We start from the raw sequence: 17980 nt of genomic DNA on the forward strand, positions 1-17980 counted from the left end.
AGTAGGTCACTGCCTTCTTGGTACTTTGTATTCATTTGGAAGTATAGGGTTGCAGGGGCGCCTGGGGGTCTCAGTTGGTTAAAAGTCAGACTCTTGATTTCGGGTCTGGTCATGACCTCTCTGTTTGTGAGTTTGAAGCCCTGTATCAGGCTCTGCACTGATAGTGTGGAGCCTGCTTGGGATCCTGTCTCTTTCCCTCTCTCCCCCTCCCCACTTGTGCTCTATCTCAAAAAATAAACAAACAAAAAAAAAAATAAATGTTTCTTTTGGAAGTGTAGGATTCCAAAAGTTTTATTAGATGCAATCACATAATACAGAAATACAAAGAATAGCATTCTTGATCCAAATTTGAGCTGGCACCTAGAAAATTAGATAAAAGTCTCTATTTATTTAAATATGTCTTGTGACATTTAGTATTAGCAACATGAACTGTTCCAGCAGAGCCTTTGTTTAGAGTAATATTCTGTGATAGCCATTTTACTAAAGACTTATTCCTACCCCCAACATACATACCCCAAAAACCTAAGCTTACAAAGAAATATGAGTACTTGTAAGAATAAAGTGTAGATTTAATCTATCTGAATTCTCTTTGTGGTTGTAGTTTTGATGATTGAGTCTATTTAAAGAACATGTAGGCCTTGCCAGATAGTTAATATGGAAAGTGACATCTGCCTATATTTTTAAGGCAGGGTAATTTGAATAATTCCAAATATTCGTGTTTGCTACCTTTTGTTAATAATTGTTATATGTCCAGGTAATTCAGTGAAGCTTTGAATTTACTCTTTGCAAAATGATAGATTAAGGTAAAAATCTGCTCTTTAAAAGTCAGTAGAAATTAAAATTACATTTTGAGCTGGCTACATGAGAGAGGTGAGGAAAAGAGAAGTGTAGAATCATTCAGGAAAAAAAAAAAAGCCACAGCAATGCAAAGCTTTAAATTAAGGAAAACTTGGCACACTTGGGTGACTGTCATTTAAGCACCTGATTTTTGATTCAGCTCAGGTCATGGTCTCCTGGTTTGTGAGATTAAGCCCTGAGTCCTGCTCCAGACTGACAACATGGAGCCTACTTGGGATTCTCTCTCTCTCTCTCTCTCTCTCTCTCTCTCTCTCTCTCTCTTTTTCTCTCTCTGCTTCTCTCCTGTGCAAGTTCTCTCTCTCTCGCTCTCAAAAATAAATAAACTTTAATAAGTTAAAAAATAAAATAAGGAATGACGCCAGGGTGGCTCAGTGGGTTAAGCATCCGACTTAGCCTCAGGTCATGATCTCATGGTTCATGGGTTCAAGCCCCACATCAGGCTCTGTGCTGACAGCTCGCTCAGAGCCGGGAGCCTGCTTCAGATTCTGTGTCTCCCTCTCTCTCTGACCCTCCCCTGCTCACGCTGTCTCTCTCTGTCTCTCTAAAATAAATAAAAATGTTAAAAAATTTAATAAAATAAATAAAATAAAATAAGGAAAACAAGTTATGTGTGGAAGAGAAGTCTCAAGGGTTGAAAACACTACTCCAGATTCATGGAGGAAAGAAAAATGGAGGTGATTTTGATGCCTATAATCCAGAGCCCAGATAATGGGAAGCAAGTGGTGCAGAATTACCAGTACAAAAAAGCAAAGCCAACACACCCTGGCCGGCGATCTGTATGTTGAGCCAGAGGGAATAGGAAGTGAATTAGGAACACACAAAAGGGACGTTCAGTGAGCCCAGTGAGTCCATGGTGACAGCAGTTTTGAAAGGGGCTCAGCTGCATGTCCAGTATCCAGCTGACGAATCTGGAAGGTCTGCTCAGGCCTGATGAGCTAGAAAATGAGGACAAATGACTCAGGCACAAAATCTCCATTGACCATAGACTGCTTTTTGTCGTGATGAACGTGGTCCTAGTTTTCAGTAGTACTTCTGGCTGGATAAACATACCAACACATTTGGTGTTTTCCTCTGTTGGTTCTTTTGAATTCTCGGGAAAAAACTCCCTCCTTCAGTTCATTCCTTCAAATCTGAGAAGTGCAGAAGAGGAACACCTCCTGCTTCTAATCTACATGACATTTAGAAATGTGCACTTAGAAAAGCGAACGGTTGCGTTGGGTTGTAAATATTCGAGCTGATGTGTTTGGAGCCACCTGGCCTCACTTTCCCCACTGCCCCCGCCCCCACATCTCTCCAGCCCCGGGCCTTTACACCACTTGTCAGTTCACCTGTTTATGATTAATCTGTTCCTCCTTCTCCCGTCCTTTCTGTTCACTTGAAATGCCTTGACCCTTCCTCTGCAGCGGTTTGCAACCCTTTATTCCTCCAGACGCTGTTAAAAATTTACTTCTTTTGGAAACGTTTACAAGCTAATCCCACCTGCCTCCAATTTTTCCAGAACTTTATGATTGCCTGTAAGGACTGTTTCTCACCTCCGCACCGTATGCTTGCCTTTGTGTAAGAGATAATGTTAGGAGGAGTGCCCCATCTCTGCTGCGAAGGGCTTCAGGTCAGGGCTTGTCCTGTTTTGTGTCCCACCCAGCATAAGGCCCTAAGGTAGAGGGTGTGCTGTCACTGCTTGGTCACTGTTCATTTATTGGGCTCCACTCTTGTGTAGGAGCTAAGACCGTGTGAAGAGACTTGGTTCCCACACCCGAGGCACCTACGTTCAGTGATGGCATGTTACATATGGACACACGCGTTCAGCAGATTCTCGTTGCCCTCAGAATGGAATGGCCTTTGCCGGGCCCTGTTATTCTGTGCCCTTCATTCACTGTGCACCACAGAGATCTCTTGTCATCAGTTCCAGCACTTGACTGGCATGGCCAGCCCTGTATCCTGCTCTTCCTGCCTGGAGAGCCCTTGTCTTGGCTCTCAAGGTTATGCTTGGCCCATGTCAGGGACCTTCTCTTCCTTTGGGTTCCAGCTTAACTATTGCCTGTCTTTAATGAGGCTTTCTATGATTACTCCACCCTAAAGTAGGCCACTCCTGATATTCTGTTGCTTAGATTCAGTTCTTTCCTTGTGTGGCACTTGTCATAATTCTTGATATTATATTTACTAACTTAGTTACTGCCTGTCTTTCTAAATGATCTAAGCTTTCATGTGAGGGATGAGTCTGTTTTCTTCTCCACTTCCAGCCTCATTCAACTTCTGGCACAGAGTGGTCTCCTCGGATATACAGAGTGAATGATTTGAGTTTCAAAGTTACAGGAGTAGGGGTTCCTGGGGGCTCAGTCGATTAAGCATCCAACTCTTGATGTTGGCTCAGGTCATGATCTTACTGTTCGTGGGAATGAACCCCAAGACAGGCTCTGTGCTGACAATGTGGAACCTTCTTGGGATTCTCTCTGTCCCTCTCTCTCTGCTCCTTCCCCACACATGTGCTCACTCTCTCTCTCTCTCTCTCTCTCTCAAATAAACTTTTATAAAGTAATAAAAATATAAGAGTTACAAGAGAATACCAGAAAATTGGTATAAGAAGACTTATGGCAGAACTTCTTAATATTAAAATTTGTTCACCTTTGCCATATTCCTAAATGTGATATGATACCACAGCAAAAATAAGTGAGCTGGCAATCCACAGCAACATGATGAATCTCAGGATGTAAAGTTGAGTGAATAAAACCAAGTGGAAGAAGAATATAGAACAGTTTGATTCTATTTATTTATAGTCCAAAGTAGTGAAGACATAAATGCTACATTATTTGGGGGATACATATACTTTTAAAAACTGAAAGCAACATGCAAAGATTAGTCATTCTCCCTGTGATCATGAGGGGAGGCCGTTAAAAGGCTTTTCCAAGGCATTTTCAAGATATCAGTAACAGTCTGTGTAATGGATTAATGGGTATTCTACTATTTTTCTTTACGCCATACATGTGTATTATATCTTTTGTATTTTTAGTTAAAATTTTTTTGTAATAGCCACTAACAGAGGAGCCAAAGGAAAGTAGTGTCAGAAGAGGGAGAGATACCCTTTGTCATGATGAACAAGGCAAGTTTTCTTGACAAGAAAGCATATAAGACAGGCCTTCAAGGCCACACAGGATTTAGGTGCATGGCTATTAATCAGGAGTAGGGAGGAAGAGACTTCCACACATAAGCGTCAAAGTTGTGCTTTGATAGAGTTTAGGGAACATAATGGAGTCTAAAATGGAGTAGGTTATGAGCTTTCTGGTCAGTGTTTGGAGATGTTCCTTAAAGTCAGTTTAGGTCCACATGGAAGGTCACTTTTTTTTCATGAAACCTTTTCTGATTCCTTTAGTTTTTTTTTGTTCCTCAAGTTCTCAAAATATTGCATTTAATGTTTGATTTTAATAGAGTGGGTGCTATAGGCCCATTTTCTCTTTTGTAGGAGCTAGGAGATAGGCCCAGATTAGACAATATCTAAGGCAGAAGGAAGGATCAAGTGGACAGGGACAAGCACATAGTTCAGGTGAAAAATGTTGGGGGCGGAGCTGGCCAGTGACGGTAGCAGCAGAGAAGAGCATATGGATTTGTAAGGAGGGAGGAAAACTAATGACGGGGGTGGGGGGCATTTGCTTGTTGGTAACGGCAGAGGGTGAAAGTGGGGGAGTATTAAGACATTTCAGGATTTGCAGAGTCATGGTCTATATAGAAGGTACTAACACTGTTACTGGATTTCAGTGAAGCAAGAAGTCCAGACCTTTATTTGGAGCATATTAAGATGGAGGTCCCTGAAAGAGAACAGTATAGCTCTAATTGGGAGCAGAACAGCACGAGTGTGGGTCAGGTATGTAGGCAGATCAGGAGGAAACCCAGAGTGTGGAGCCATCCAGAGAGAAGGCAACAGGGAAGTAATGAAAGTAAGTGAGGGTATCAGGGTTACAGAGTGAAGTGGCCGATACAAGTCCTTGAGTGCCACCTATATTTCTAGATGTCTGTAGAAGAGGAGGAGGAAAGGTGCTAAGAAGGAATGGTCAGGTATCTGGGTGACTTGGACAGTTGAGCATCTGAGTCTTGATTTGGGCTCAGGTCATGATCTCACTGTTAATGAGTTCAAACCCTGCATCAGGCTCCACACTTGGGATTCTGTCTCTCTCTCTCTCTCTGTCTCTCTCTCTCTCTTTCTCTCTCTCTCTGCCCCTTCCCCACGTGTACATGCTCACTCTCTCAGAATAAATAAATAAACTGAAAAAGAAAGAAGGAATGGTCAAAGAGTCGGTGAACATGGGAAGAGTTCCAGAAGCCCAAGGTCAATGCTGAACTGTGTGTTTTTGCAGAACAGAAGAAGGATGGTCCATTTCCATTTTGGTCCCCTGTGCCTCATATGCGGGATTTTTAAAAAAGGCTGAAAGTTGGTTAGAAAATGATCCTGCTGTTGGTTTCATTTGCCACATGACTGAGCTGTCATTTATCTCCCTTTGAAAAGAGAAAATCATACTTTTGTGTGATTTAAATGTACTCAGTTTTTTTTAAAGGAACCTAAATGTGACACATTTCAGGAAGATGTATGCCTGGTTTAGGCGCTAAGGCGAAGTGTCAAAGTAAATCACTAAAAATTGAAGACATGATAGTCCGTGGGATGTGGCAAATTTCTGTCACAGCTACAAAGTGTATCACAAAGGAGGCTTTTCTAGAAGAAATGCAAGGGCAGCACGATCCAGGAAATGGTCTTTTGGAATTTGGTCTAGTGTCACTTTATTTCCATGTGTGGATACAATAGCCGTGCTGAGTTGCAGTCATAATTAGTGTTGGAATTCAGAAAAGTTGGAGCATTTTGGCAGGATTTGAATGTATTGCTTTGTATCTGTGTGAAATTCTAGTTCTGTAGCTACTGTCTTCTCTTTGTCAGATACCATGAAGAATGAATTTGAACTTTGCTCCTGCCCTCTGGAAGTTTATAATTGAAAATAGTGTACAGTCTGAAAAAGTGGGATAAAAATAACATGGAAGATTCTAGATGGTTCTTAGTCTTTTTTCTGATATTGTGTCTTGTTCTTGTAATTAGCTGAAATTTTACCAATGATATATTTGACATTGCAAGGAAATGGATTGACCTATTATCCAGACTTGTGTGTTTTATATTTGTCTCTTTCTACCTCTTTTTTTTTTTAAAGTCTTCCCTGTTGAGTTGTTTTAGAAACAATTTCAATCCCTATAATTTTAAAGTAGTTCCTTCCCATTCTCGATAACTTGAAAGAAAATAAATCATTCTGTGAGGTATTTAGGCAGCTAGAGTGGACATATTTCATAAATGTCTTTAAAAACTCAGAACTGGTAGTTATCCAGTGGTTAAAAATAGATAAATACAAAGAAGCTATTCATTCATTTTATTTAACTGTGAAAATATGTCATTATATTTTTTAAGGTAGTAGTTTTGCATCAGGCAAAGAGGAAATAGTTGGTTATGTTAAAATAAAAGGTTTCCCTAAGCTGATTTTTTTGAATATTAAAAAGTTAAATATGGAGATAGGGAAAACATTTTACAAAGCAGGAATTTTAATGAGCAGACCTTAAATTCATATGGACTCTGTAATTTTTCAAACCCACATCTTCAGGTTTAGAAGAGTCGTTTCTATACTCAATGAATGTATAGATACATTTGATAATCTACTATTTCCCTGTTTTCAGTAAGCTAATGAAATAACGGAACGTTGATTAAAAAGAAAGATTATGTAAGGTTTTCTTTCTTTTTTGTCTAAAATCTTCCTCCTGGCCTTTGAGGGTCTCTCCTTGCGCACACATGCCGGCCCCTTGAGTGCCAAGTTATCTGCCTTGCTATATAACCACATGCCACCCACTTGCAAGCCACGTACTGTCCACACAGCTGTTGTCATTTTAGAGCCCCTTAGACTTCCTTAAATTCTTATCTTTTCCCAAGAAGTTCTATCTTCCTGGAATTCTTTCCTTGCTTTACATGGTGTCTTGCAACATAACTGTTCCTCAGGGCCCATTTCAAATCCCCACCTCCCCAGGGATCATTCTCCAGTCTCCTTCTAATCCCCTGTGGTGGTAGCTCTCATAGACATCTAGGTATTCTTCTATTGCATTTTTCTCTCCGTAGTAAAGTTATCAGTATGCTTACTCTCCTTCTCTGACTGGTCATCTTTGAGAGCAGGGCCTTCTATGCCCACCTGCTCTAGCACTGGTCAGTCCCACTATAGATATTCTGCACATGAAACGTAGAAGTGGGAGGAAAAACATGGAGACCTATGAATGTGGGCCGGTACTGTGGACCTCTGCAAATCCTATGTAGCTACAGTGGCCTGTATGCCAAAAGCATCATAGGAGGGAGGCAAACCAGGTTCGGGTCAGATTGGGAGGGCATTCTAGATCAGGTTTTCTAGATCAGCAGGCAGTAGAGAACAACTTTTTTGACTGAACATTTTCAGTGAATTTTGTATCTGATGACGTACATGTCGAGGAACAGAATGATTAGTTTGGCAGTGATAGAAATGAGCAGGCAGGTCTCAGGAGTTAGGAGAAGAGCATGTTATATTTTAGATGTTCTACTATTTGGACTATATTTATTTATGCCTTCCTATATTTAAAAGTAGAAAGAGCCTAAAGAGAAAAAGAAAAGGCAGAAAAGGAAAGTAGGAAAAATTGATATTCCAAAAAGCAAAAAATGGGATCAGCTTGAAAAGTAACAAAGTTTAGATACAAAAGCATGAACATAAGAGATGCAGATCAAAGAAGAGTTTAGAAATGTAAGAATGCAAATGTTATTTATTTCTTTAAAAATTGAGATTAGCTTAAAACAGTAGGTTCTTAAACTGAAGAATGAAGCTAAATACTTAAGATCATAAATGCTTTTGTTCCAATGTTAGGTTATATAATGTAATGACTGTGTATATTCCTTTTTCTCACCTGACTAGTGGACCTCTTAGAACTGAATACAACAAATGAAGTTTTCAAACAGCACAAACTGAACCAAAATGATCAGCTTCTTAGTGTTCCAGATGTCATCAACTGTCTGACTACAACTTATGATGGCCTTGAGCAAATGCATAAGGATCTGGTCAACGTTCCGCTCTGTGTGGACATGTGTCTAAACTGGTTGCTCAACGTGTATGACACGTAAGTCTGCATGGTTTCTCTTTAAAATATAATCGTCGAGTGAAATGTGTTAATAATGCAGAATGTCCAAATTTTGAGGTGAATTTTTTTAAAAGGTACTTTCAATGTACTTCTCTTAGTGGAAATATTTATGTTAATTGTTGGACAAGAATGACCTTCCAAAATTTGAGCTCTTAGCCAATAACACAATGAAAAAGAATGTCCACCTATTGTTTCAAGATTTTGTTTCGGTTTCTAACTGCTGTCAAATTTGTGGTATCATATTTGCAAGGGGAAACCTAATATAAATAAGTCCTGTTTTCTTCTTGGGATGTCTTTTGGCGTGTCTCTTTTTGAAAGATAAAAATTTATATTTGTTGTTGTGAATTAAAATAATTGACTGGCTCATAATAATCCACTCTGCAATTTTTGTATGACAACTTAAGAGCAATTTGAATGGCAATTAAAGGGATTTAACTTCCCTTTTGCTATTAGCTTTATTTATTGCAGTAGGGGTTATGTGTTTATATGGTGTTTTAAGTAATTTATGCTGTAGGACACTCTAGTATCTGTAATTTAATTAGATGCTCACTGTTACATAAAGAGCACTCTCAACTTCCAGCATAACTCATTCGCCATTAATTTGGCTTTTTTGAATGTGACAGTGCATTTGTGAAATAATCAATTCTAGAAAGACCTGCTGTGGGCTGACATTTGTGAAACATTAGGGATTATTCATTCTTCTGGTAGGGGGTTAAAGTATGCAAAGATGAAATAAGAAAATGAGAACTGTTGTTTTTCTCAGACTTTAGAAGTTATTTTCCATTAATTAGCTGCATAAAAATTTGTGTTTGTTATCCTCTTGCTTGAGTTAGAGAGGAGGACAATAGATGATAGTTTATAAATCCACACATATTTAGCAGCTGATTGATTCTGTATGAGAAGTAAATGGTAGCAACAATAGCTTTAGGGATGATTTGATTAAAATTTTATTTATTCTTTAGATTAGAGAAGTTTTCCCTCTTTCAACATTCATTAATATCACAACAAAGTTTTTTAAAAAAATAATTAAATAGCCATTGTGTGCTTTAGGGCTCTTAAGAAACTTGCTGAAGGACAGATAGATTGCATGAATCTCAGTTATAATAATGAACATGAGATTTACGATCTCTGTGTCTGGTATCTTTTAATATATTTCATGTTAATGTGATTTTCTTTTACTCCTAGGGTAAAATATGACTCTTGGCATTAATTCATTATTTAGTTGATGTTCAATTTTTTAAACCTCCGAAAGAGGTATTTTCTATATAGTAAATTCAGCCAAAGATCTAGTCAATTCAGTGTTTTAACTACAAAGCCTTTATCTTAATTTAATGGCCTTGGAAACATGCTAAATTCATTGAATACATAGTTCAGAACTTCATTAAACTCTCTAAGTGGCATGGTAGAGGTGCATATTTTGTGTCATAATTTAAGCAAGACTCGGAGATGTTCAGTCGCCCTCTTCCAGTTCTAACACACTGCATTAGTCTGCTAGGTCTGCCATAACGAAGTACCACAAACGAGGTAGCTTAACTAAAAGAGATGTGTTTTCTCACAGTTTTGGAGAGCAGAAGTCTAAGATCAAGGTGTCAGCAGGGTTTCTTCTGAGGCCTCTCTCCTTGACTTATAGATGGCTGTTTTCTCCCTTGGACTTCACATGGCCTTTCTTCTGTGTGTTTGTGTTCTAATCTTATGAAAACATCAGTCATATTGGATTGAGTCCTACCCTATGACTCATTTTAAGTTAATTACCTCTCTAAAGACTCTATCTCCCACATATAGTCACATCCTGAGGTATTAGGTGGTTAGAGCTTCAATACACAAATTTTAGGAGGATGTAACTCATAACATATAACACATACATACGCTAGAGCTTCAATACACGAATTTTAGGAGAACATAACTCATAACATATAACACATACATATGCTATTTTCACTGGACAGCCTGAGGGAATAGTGCCACTTAAGTGAGAAGGAAGCAGAATGTGAAATGTTGTGATTCATATTCTAGGAAATCAAATGTTGGCATATTTCCACTTTCCATCATCAAATGTGGACACATGGAAAATGCTACACTAAGGTACTTGTCTTATTTAGAAAGACAGTTTCCTGAAATTTTCCATTTTAAAGGAAAAAACACTTTTAGGATTTATTTTCCTTCTTTGCCAAAGAAATATAGTGAAAACCGTACTGGGTCAGAATGGTGTATGCATTCAGTCTGGTTGTCTATCTTGGAGAGAAATATCATGAATTAACCTAAGGGGGAAAAACCCACAGGCACAGTTCGTCATATGATGGTAGTCTCAGATGACCAGAGTTGATTACCCAAATTTCTCTAACAACTGTAATTTATCAGTTTATCTAAATAAGAGTTATTAACTCTTTTCAAGTCATTGGTTTTCTTTGAAAATCCAATGGAACTGTGATCTACGTTATCCAATCCACGAGGACATTTGGACCCTAAAAGTCACTAGAATATTGGAAATGGTACCATTTCCTTTCCATTCATTCAGTTATTTCGATAGTCACTCATTAACTATGTATTTTTAACTGCCTTACTTGGTGTAGTATGATCAGCCAGAACTGATATTTTCAGCTCTAGAAGTATACTCAAGCAGTTCCTGAAATCATGAGTGGTACACACACAGGAGATCAGAGGATTCTGGAAGTAGAAGTACTTTGAGGATCTTCCATTCTGTCCTCTTCATTTTACTGATGAAGAAACTGACCCAGTGAGATTAGGCAATTGATCCCTAGCCTCCTACTGTTAAGATATTCGTGGTAGATAGGGAGCTACTACCAGGGTTTTTGATAATAACCTGACTATTTCTGCCATATTGCTATATTGAAGAAAAATAGTATTTATAAGTTATATTAAATTTACTATTTTTTTCTGTTTTAACATGTACCCAACTCCTAATATTCTGATTTTTGCAAAAAAAAAATCTATTTTCTTCAGTTGTGAAAGATGAGAATCCAGATTTTTGGTTCTGGTTGCTTTGTACCCTGGCAGCCACTCCACTTTTGGCATCTCAATTTCTCATCTGAAAAATTGGGATGAAAATATCTGCTCTGCTTACCATACGTAAGATATTTATGAAGGGCAAATGAACTAATATATGTAGAAAGGGCTTTCTAAACTATAAAGATAAAATGTATTCCATTTATAAGTTCACAGTCTCACTCAGTCTTCTTCTTCCCAGGTTAAAAAGTCTTAATTTTAAAATCTTCCTTCTAAATTTAATAGAAATCAAAAATATTTAAATTATGATTTAAAGCAATAGTCTGGAATGCTTGGTTTAAATATTTTTGTCTCTATAGAAACTATTACTCTCATTTGCTGCAGTGTTAAGTCATTTTTCCACTATGCCAAGATGGATATAATTTTATAAGGTACATATCTTTCCAGTTAAACTAATTTCAAGAGTTATGTATGAAGACTATCAGGGAAGCGAATACTTAAATATTGGGTTATATCACTCACTAATAAATTTCTTTGTCTCTGTCTTCTCTCTCAAATCCAGATATCTTATTTAACATCAAAGCCTTCTATCATCTGGTTCCATATAGCCTGCACAGCTTTATCAACCGTTTAGCCTTGATGCAGGTCTTTGCTACCGCTGAACAAGTCTTGTCCCTGATGCTCATACTCTTGCCTCTGTCCCCTTGCCCAGGCTTTTCCTATGATGATCGACTTTCTCCTAGGGATAATCCAGCCATGTGATGCCTTCAGAGTCAGAGTTAAGGCTTATCTTTTCTATCAAATGTTGTGAGACTAATAACTACTCAGACTAATCACTAGTCATTAATAACTAGTCAGCCACAGTTATCTTGTACTTGATTATTTCCATGCATAAAGCTCTCCTATTTTCTTGTGCTTTTCCTGTTGTTTTCCTGTCTCCTCTCTAGCTAGCATTGACCTTATCACAGGAGGGAATTGTAGCTTGTCCTTCTCCGCTGGTCCTCATGATACTCAGAACAATGCCGGGATCACAGTAAACCTTTGTAACTAATAATGGTGTGATGAATGGATGATTGACACTTTCAGTTGTTTTCCTGATGATGTTCCTTTCTTGTGTTGCCACTGTAGACTGGAGGTCATCCTCTAATACACGTCAGTTGGATCTTTTTTTTCATAAGAGATTGCCTTCCCCTTAGCCACATCCAGGTACCAGTCCACCCACATGGCCTTTTGTTATCTACTGCAAGTCTCTTCTCTGACTGTCCAGGGAGTAAAATTTCCTGATTTTTGGAGGGAAGAAGCCAGACATAGTCTATTTTTCTGTGAGAATCAGGAAACACCTAAAAATGTGAACTAAAAACACAATTTGTATCATGGCTCAGCTTAAGGTTAATGTGAAAGTATTTCTATAATGGTAAGAAATTGCGATGACTACATTAACTTAGATTTTTCCTTATGATGCTATCTTTATTTTCAATTTAAGCATTAGTTATTTTTTACGTCACTTCTGAGTATTGCACACATGCATATTAAGGGTTTGATAAGTTTGTTGGATATGATTTAATATAGATTATAAACTTTAGGCTATTGAGCATCTGTTTTGAAAATATATTTTACTGATCTCAGCATGTTTTTGTTTTTTATTTATTTTATACTTTATATGTATATATACAGAAACTTCCTGACTATTTATGATTTGAGAATAGAAGATATCAATTAGTATTTATAGTAGGACTGTCAATAAGAATACAATTTAAACACAGTTTGATAAGAGCACCTAGAATTAAAATTACATGACACAAATGTTTATCTGTTTTTGAGATAGGGTGAATTACTAAATTTTATGTAATGACAAAATTACACAGACATTTAGTTACAGGTTTTGAGTGTATTATACCTTGAGAAAATTGATGTTAAAAAACCTAAAGTGCCTAAATGTCCATCAACTGATGAATGGATCAAGAAGATGTGGTATATATATACAATGGAGTACTATATGTCAATGAGAAAGAATGACATATGGCCATTTGTAGGAAAGTGGATGGACCTTGAGGGTGTCATGCTAAGCGAAATAAGTCAGGCAGAGAAGGATAGATACCATATGTTTGCATTCATAGGTCTGACAGGAGAGCCCTGGCAGGGGACCATGGGGAGAGGAAGGGGGAAAGAGAGCAGGGAAGAGTGAGGGACACAGATCAAGGGAGACTACTGAATACTGAAGACGAACCATGGACTGAAAGGGGAGGGGGAGGGAGGGAGGGGGTGATGGTCATGGTGGAGGGCACTTGTGGGGAGAAGCACTGGGTGTTATATGGAAACCAATTTGACAATAAACTATTATAAAAAAAATAAATAAAATAAAATAAAAACCTAAAGTGAAAACAGATCCTGAATATGGAATAATAAAGATAACAAAAATAAAGGGTTTTTTTCCTAGATTGTGTGTTATTCCATAGCTAGGATTATGTTACAAATTTTTGTAGTTCTGAATTTCTGTTTCCCCATCCCCAGGCTCTAGTACATTGGGAGATTTGGTAGGCAGCTCAGAAGTTCTTCGATAAATGACAGAATAAAGACAACTCTATGTTTTTAAAGATAAATCTTTTCTTCTAGTCAACTTATGGTCTCTCATTGGCATAGTACAAAGCTGTTTCCTGGTGTTGATTAATTAGTATATTTTGTATTTAATTATAATTTAATAAGCATCTATGTAGGATCACTGATTATTTAATTGCAATAGCAATTTTAAAAAACTAAAGTGGCAGAGACAAAAATCTATGAAGACAATACATATTTAAGTATTTACCAAGTTATCAGCCCTCAGTATAATTTTCCAGTTTTCCTACATTTATTTTTAGATATATCATTATTCTTTTCATGCATTATTGAGCTACATGCATATTATGCATATCTTTGGCTATCTACTTAATTTTTATTTTTTATTTCTTAAAGAGAGAGAGAGAAAGCATGAGTGAGCAGGGGAGGGGCACAGGGAGAGGGAGAGGGAGAATCTCAAGCAGGCTCCACACCCAGCAAGGAGCTTAGTGCAGGGCTCCATCTCATGACCATGAGCTCATGACCTGAGCTGAAATCAAGAGTCGGACACTTAACCAACTGAGCCACACAGGTGCCCCTTTAGCTATCTATTTTAAATTTTGCATTTACAATTATTAGCAAATATATTCTAATTCTTAGTATTTTTTTATAAAATTTTTTAAATGTTTGTTTAATTTTGAGAGAGACAGAGACAGAGCAGGAGTAGGGGAGGGGCAGAGAGAGGAGATACAGAATCTGAAGCAGGCTCCAGGCTCTGAGCTGTCAGCACAGAGCCCGATGCAGGGCTCAAACCCACAAACTGTGAGATCATGACCTGAACCAAAGGCGACCACTTTACCAACTGAGCCACCCAGGCATTCCTAGTTCATAGTATTTCTAAAAATATTTTTTCAGCTTTATGATTATCATTTTCATTTTAGCTTTGTTCTTCCTAGTTCATATGTTACATGTAAAGTAACTTCAGGTTGCATATTCTTTCAGACTAGGTCAAACATACTGTTAAAATATGTCATGAAATTGTGGTATGAGTTTAAAATTGATTAATGGGGCACCTGGGTGGCTCAATCGGTTAAGCCTTCAACTTCGGCTCAGGTCAGATCTCACGTTCGTGGGTTCGAGCCCCGCGTCAGGCTCTGTGCTGACAGCTAGCTCAGAGCCTGGAGCTGCTTCCGGTTCTGTGTCTCCTTCTCTCTCTGCCCCTCCCCCTCTCATGCTCTGTCTGTCTCTGTATCAAAAATAAATAAAACATTAAAAAAATTTTTTAAAAATTGATTACTAAAAGTAAATAGAAAAGTTGCATCTCTAAGATGCAATTATTTTTTAATAGTTTACTCTCCAAAAATAGATATTCAGAAATAATTAGCCTATTGTTTATAGGCTATAGAAATAATTAGCCTATTGTTTATTGTTAAATGCATCTAACTCATTGAGATTTTTACAATTTCAGGGGTCGAACTGGAAAAATAAGAGTGCAGAGTCTGAAGATTGGATTGATGTCTCTCTCCAAAGGTCTCTTAGAAGAAAAATACAGATGTATGTAAGACCTTTCCTATACAATAGTGCTTCTTGTAATAATGATAACAATCGATGGGCAGCTTATTTTATATGGTTTGTGTGTCATAAGAGTTTCCATTCTTTTTAACCTTTACGGTGCATGTACCAGGCTAGATAAAGGGTGTCAGTTGAGAAGTGACGTGGATTTGTGTGGAATGAGGTGAGGTGCCTCAACGGAGTGAGAACCAACTGCATATACATCTTACTTAATTCTCAGAGTAATCACCATAGAATGCAAGTCCTATGACTTCCATTTTCCAGCTGAAAAACGCGATGACTGGTTGAAAATCCAGTCCGTGGCTGCAGAGACTGTTGTGGGGCTAGAATTAGATCGTGGATCATTCAGACTCCAAAGCCCAAGTTTTCTCCACCTCTCTGTACTTCCAATGCTTGGAAAGAAATTTAGATGGACTAGAACCTTTAAACTATATTTATACTAGAAATTTGTGTACTTCTAATGTCAAAAAAAATCAAGATGGACTAGAACTATTACAGACATTGACAAATAATTATATTTTATAGTGAGAAAATAAAAAGTGATAACATTTTTTTTATTTTGTTCTGTTTTTTTTAATTCACTAAATAATTAAGTGGTGTCCTTCTAGCTGTCAGGTAAGGAAGGGCGGGCATCTTGGTATTTTGAGAGAGATGGACTCAGGAGCCAGAGAAGCCAGCCTTCAGATCTCAGCTTTCCACTTAGCGGCTCGGTGACTTTGGGCCGATCACATGGTTCCACTGAGAACCGCCAGTTAAGGGGCAATATTACTCCCATTTCAAATTTCAAGAAGCTAAAATTTAATGGACTTCCTTCAACTGAAGAATGAAGCGAACAGTTCTGGCTTTGAAAGGAATTAGAGATGATACATGAAAAGTACCTTGAAATCACAGTTGTTGAATAAACGGTAGCAATCGCTGCTGTGTCTCCACACTCTTAAGTGTGATTTAATTTCATCCATAAAATGTGGGTGACTTGATCCCGCCATGGATATCTTCAGATGGTTCTTCACAGAATATACCCGTACATTTTGGGGAGCGGGGTGGGGCTAGTTCACGGATGTGGACATGTTTGATCACAGGTCCTGTACACTTAGTTAAGTATTATATCTTTTGTGAACATACATTTTTCAAAACTTTTATTTTCTGGGATGTCTGAGAGGTGATTTGACTGTGAATTTCAGCTCTAGATCATGATGGCTTGTTTTTCTTAAAACTGTTTGACAGGAATGTCAGTGAAAAGAGGTAGGGGATTTGTAGGAAACAAAAAGCTGACTGTAAGATCAGGAGGTGAGTACCTCGATTGAGTCAGACCCTGGTAAACCACGCAGGAGAAAAGCTTTGCAGAAGGTTTTTGTTTGGTGGCAACTTTTTTATTCAGGATTTAAATCGTCTTCAGCATCATAATTGTCAAAAATAATCATTTTCAAAGCTAAAAAGGTTATTTCTACAAGGAGTGGGAAAGGAAAATGTTAAGGAAAGCATCACTTTACCAGTATTATAAAAGGACTTTTCATCTTCTATAGTTTGGGGTTTTCATGTGCTCCTGAAAGAATTTAGGGTTTCTTTTCTTTTTCTTTTTTTAAATGTTTTATTTACTTTTGAGAGAGAGAGAGAGAGAGCGTGAGCAGGGGAGGAACAGAAAGATATGGAGATACAGAATCTAAAGCAGGCTCCAGACTCTGAGCTAACTGTCCACAGAGCCTGATGCGGGGCTCGAACCCACCAACTGTGAGATCATGAACTGAGCCGAAGTCAGATGCTCAACTGACTGAGCCACCCAGAATTTAGGGTTTCTTAAAGGTAACAGTTACATCATGGTTCTCATGTCATTCTAAAACCAATATAAATTCAACCTCAACATGGATCACGAATCTTAAAATGTAAGCATGATCTGTTTTCCTACATCAATGTCCCCCCCCCCTTTCATTTTCAACTTGATTATTAGAGAGTAACCTTAGACCACAAGAATTACAACATAGTGACTATGATTATAGAGCAAAAGCCAAATTATACACAATATAATATATAAAGTTTTTTTTTATCTGTGCACCTGCCTTCAAACATATTTCGACATGTGTAATCTTCCGGCTGAGGTATTTGAGCATATTGGAACTCAGACACTCGTTCTACACTGGACACGCTTTCTATGGATGTTGGCAAATGTAATACTCCATATTATTCCACATTAAATTTTCAGATTATGGCCAGGGTAGCAGAAACCCTCCAATGACAATTTCTGATATTTATCTTAATCCATGAAGTGTGCCATTTTAGGACTTAATTGAATAAGATATCTCTTGGACTGAAGTCCTTAAATATTTCCCGCGAGTACTGAGACTTCGGAAATGTTCTGGGGTTTGGTTTTGTTTTTTAATTTGAAGTCCTTAGCAACTCTGGTTCTAGTTTTGATTTCCCTAGTGACATCGGAACACTTCCTCATTATGACTTCCTTTGTTAGATTAATACTGAAGACCATTTGCTCTCCAAACTCCATGGCAGAGGTGCCATTCTGAGTCAAGTGGCAGCCATCTGCACATCGATTCTCCAATGGCTATTGTCAGTGTCTTTCACCCTGGTGACACCCCCCTCTTTCTTTGTGCCTTCTTGAGAATATCTCTTGATTAGATTCAAACAACAGCCTGACCTTGCTTATAGCTGAGTGGCTTTCTTGCTTTATCAAAACCATATTTACATCTCTTCTGTGCTGATTTGTTGGAACTTGGGTTTTAGATTGTGAACTGTCCCCACATTCTGAAACTCCTTTTTGTTTCTGACTATGATATCAAAATGTGAATTTATATCAGAATTCACAAGTATGTCAAAATGTGAAGGAAATCTTACGGTTTGTGTTTTATGTGTAGTTTTACCTTAATAGTAGCATAAT

At 37.9% G+C, this 17980-nt stretch overlaps 1 protein-coding gene across 1 annotated transcript in view; it reads left to right on the forward strand.

Annotated features, from left to right (window-relative positions):
• Positions 1-17980, forward strand: part of UTRN (utrophin) — a 507319-nt gene that overhangs the window by 437743 nt on the left and 51596 nt on the right. Inside the window, exons 62-63 of the mRNA XM_029943246.1 lie at positions 7803-8004; positions 14993-15078. Of these exons, the coding sequence (XP_029799106.1) occupies positions 7803-8004; positions 14993-15078 (288 nt within the window). The remainder of the gene's footprint in view (positions 1-7802; positions 8005-14992; positions 15079-17980) is intronic.

Source organism: Suricata suricatta, chromosome 7 (assembly GCF_006229205.1).
Source record: "Suricata suricatta isolate VVHF042 chromosome 7, meerkat_22Aug2017_6uvM2_HiC, whole genome shotgun sequence".
In the NCBI taxonomy this organism is placed as follows: Eukaryota; Metazoa; Chordata; class Mammalia; order Carnivora; family Herpestidae; genus Suricata; species Suricata suricatta.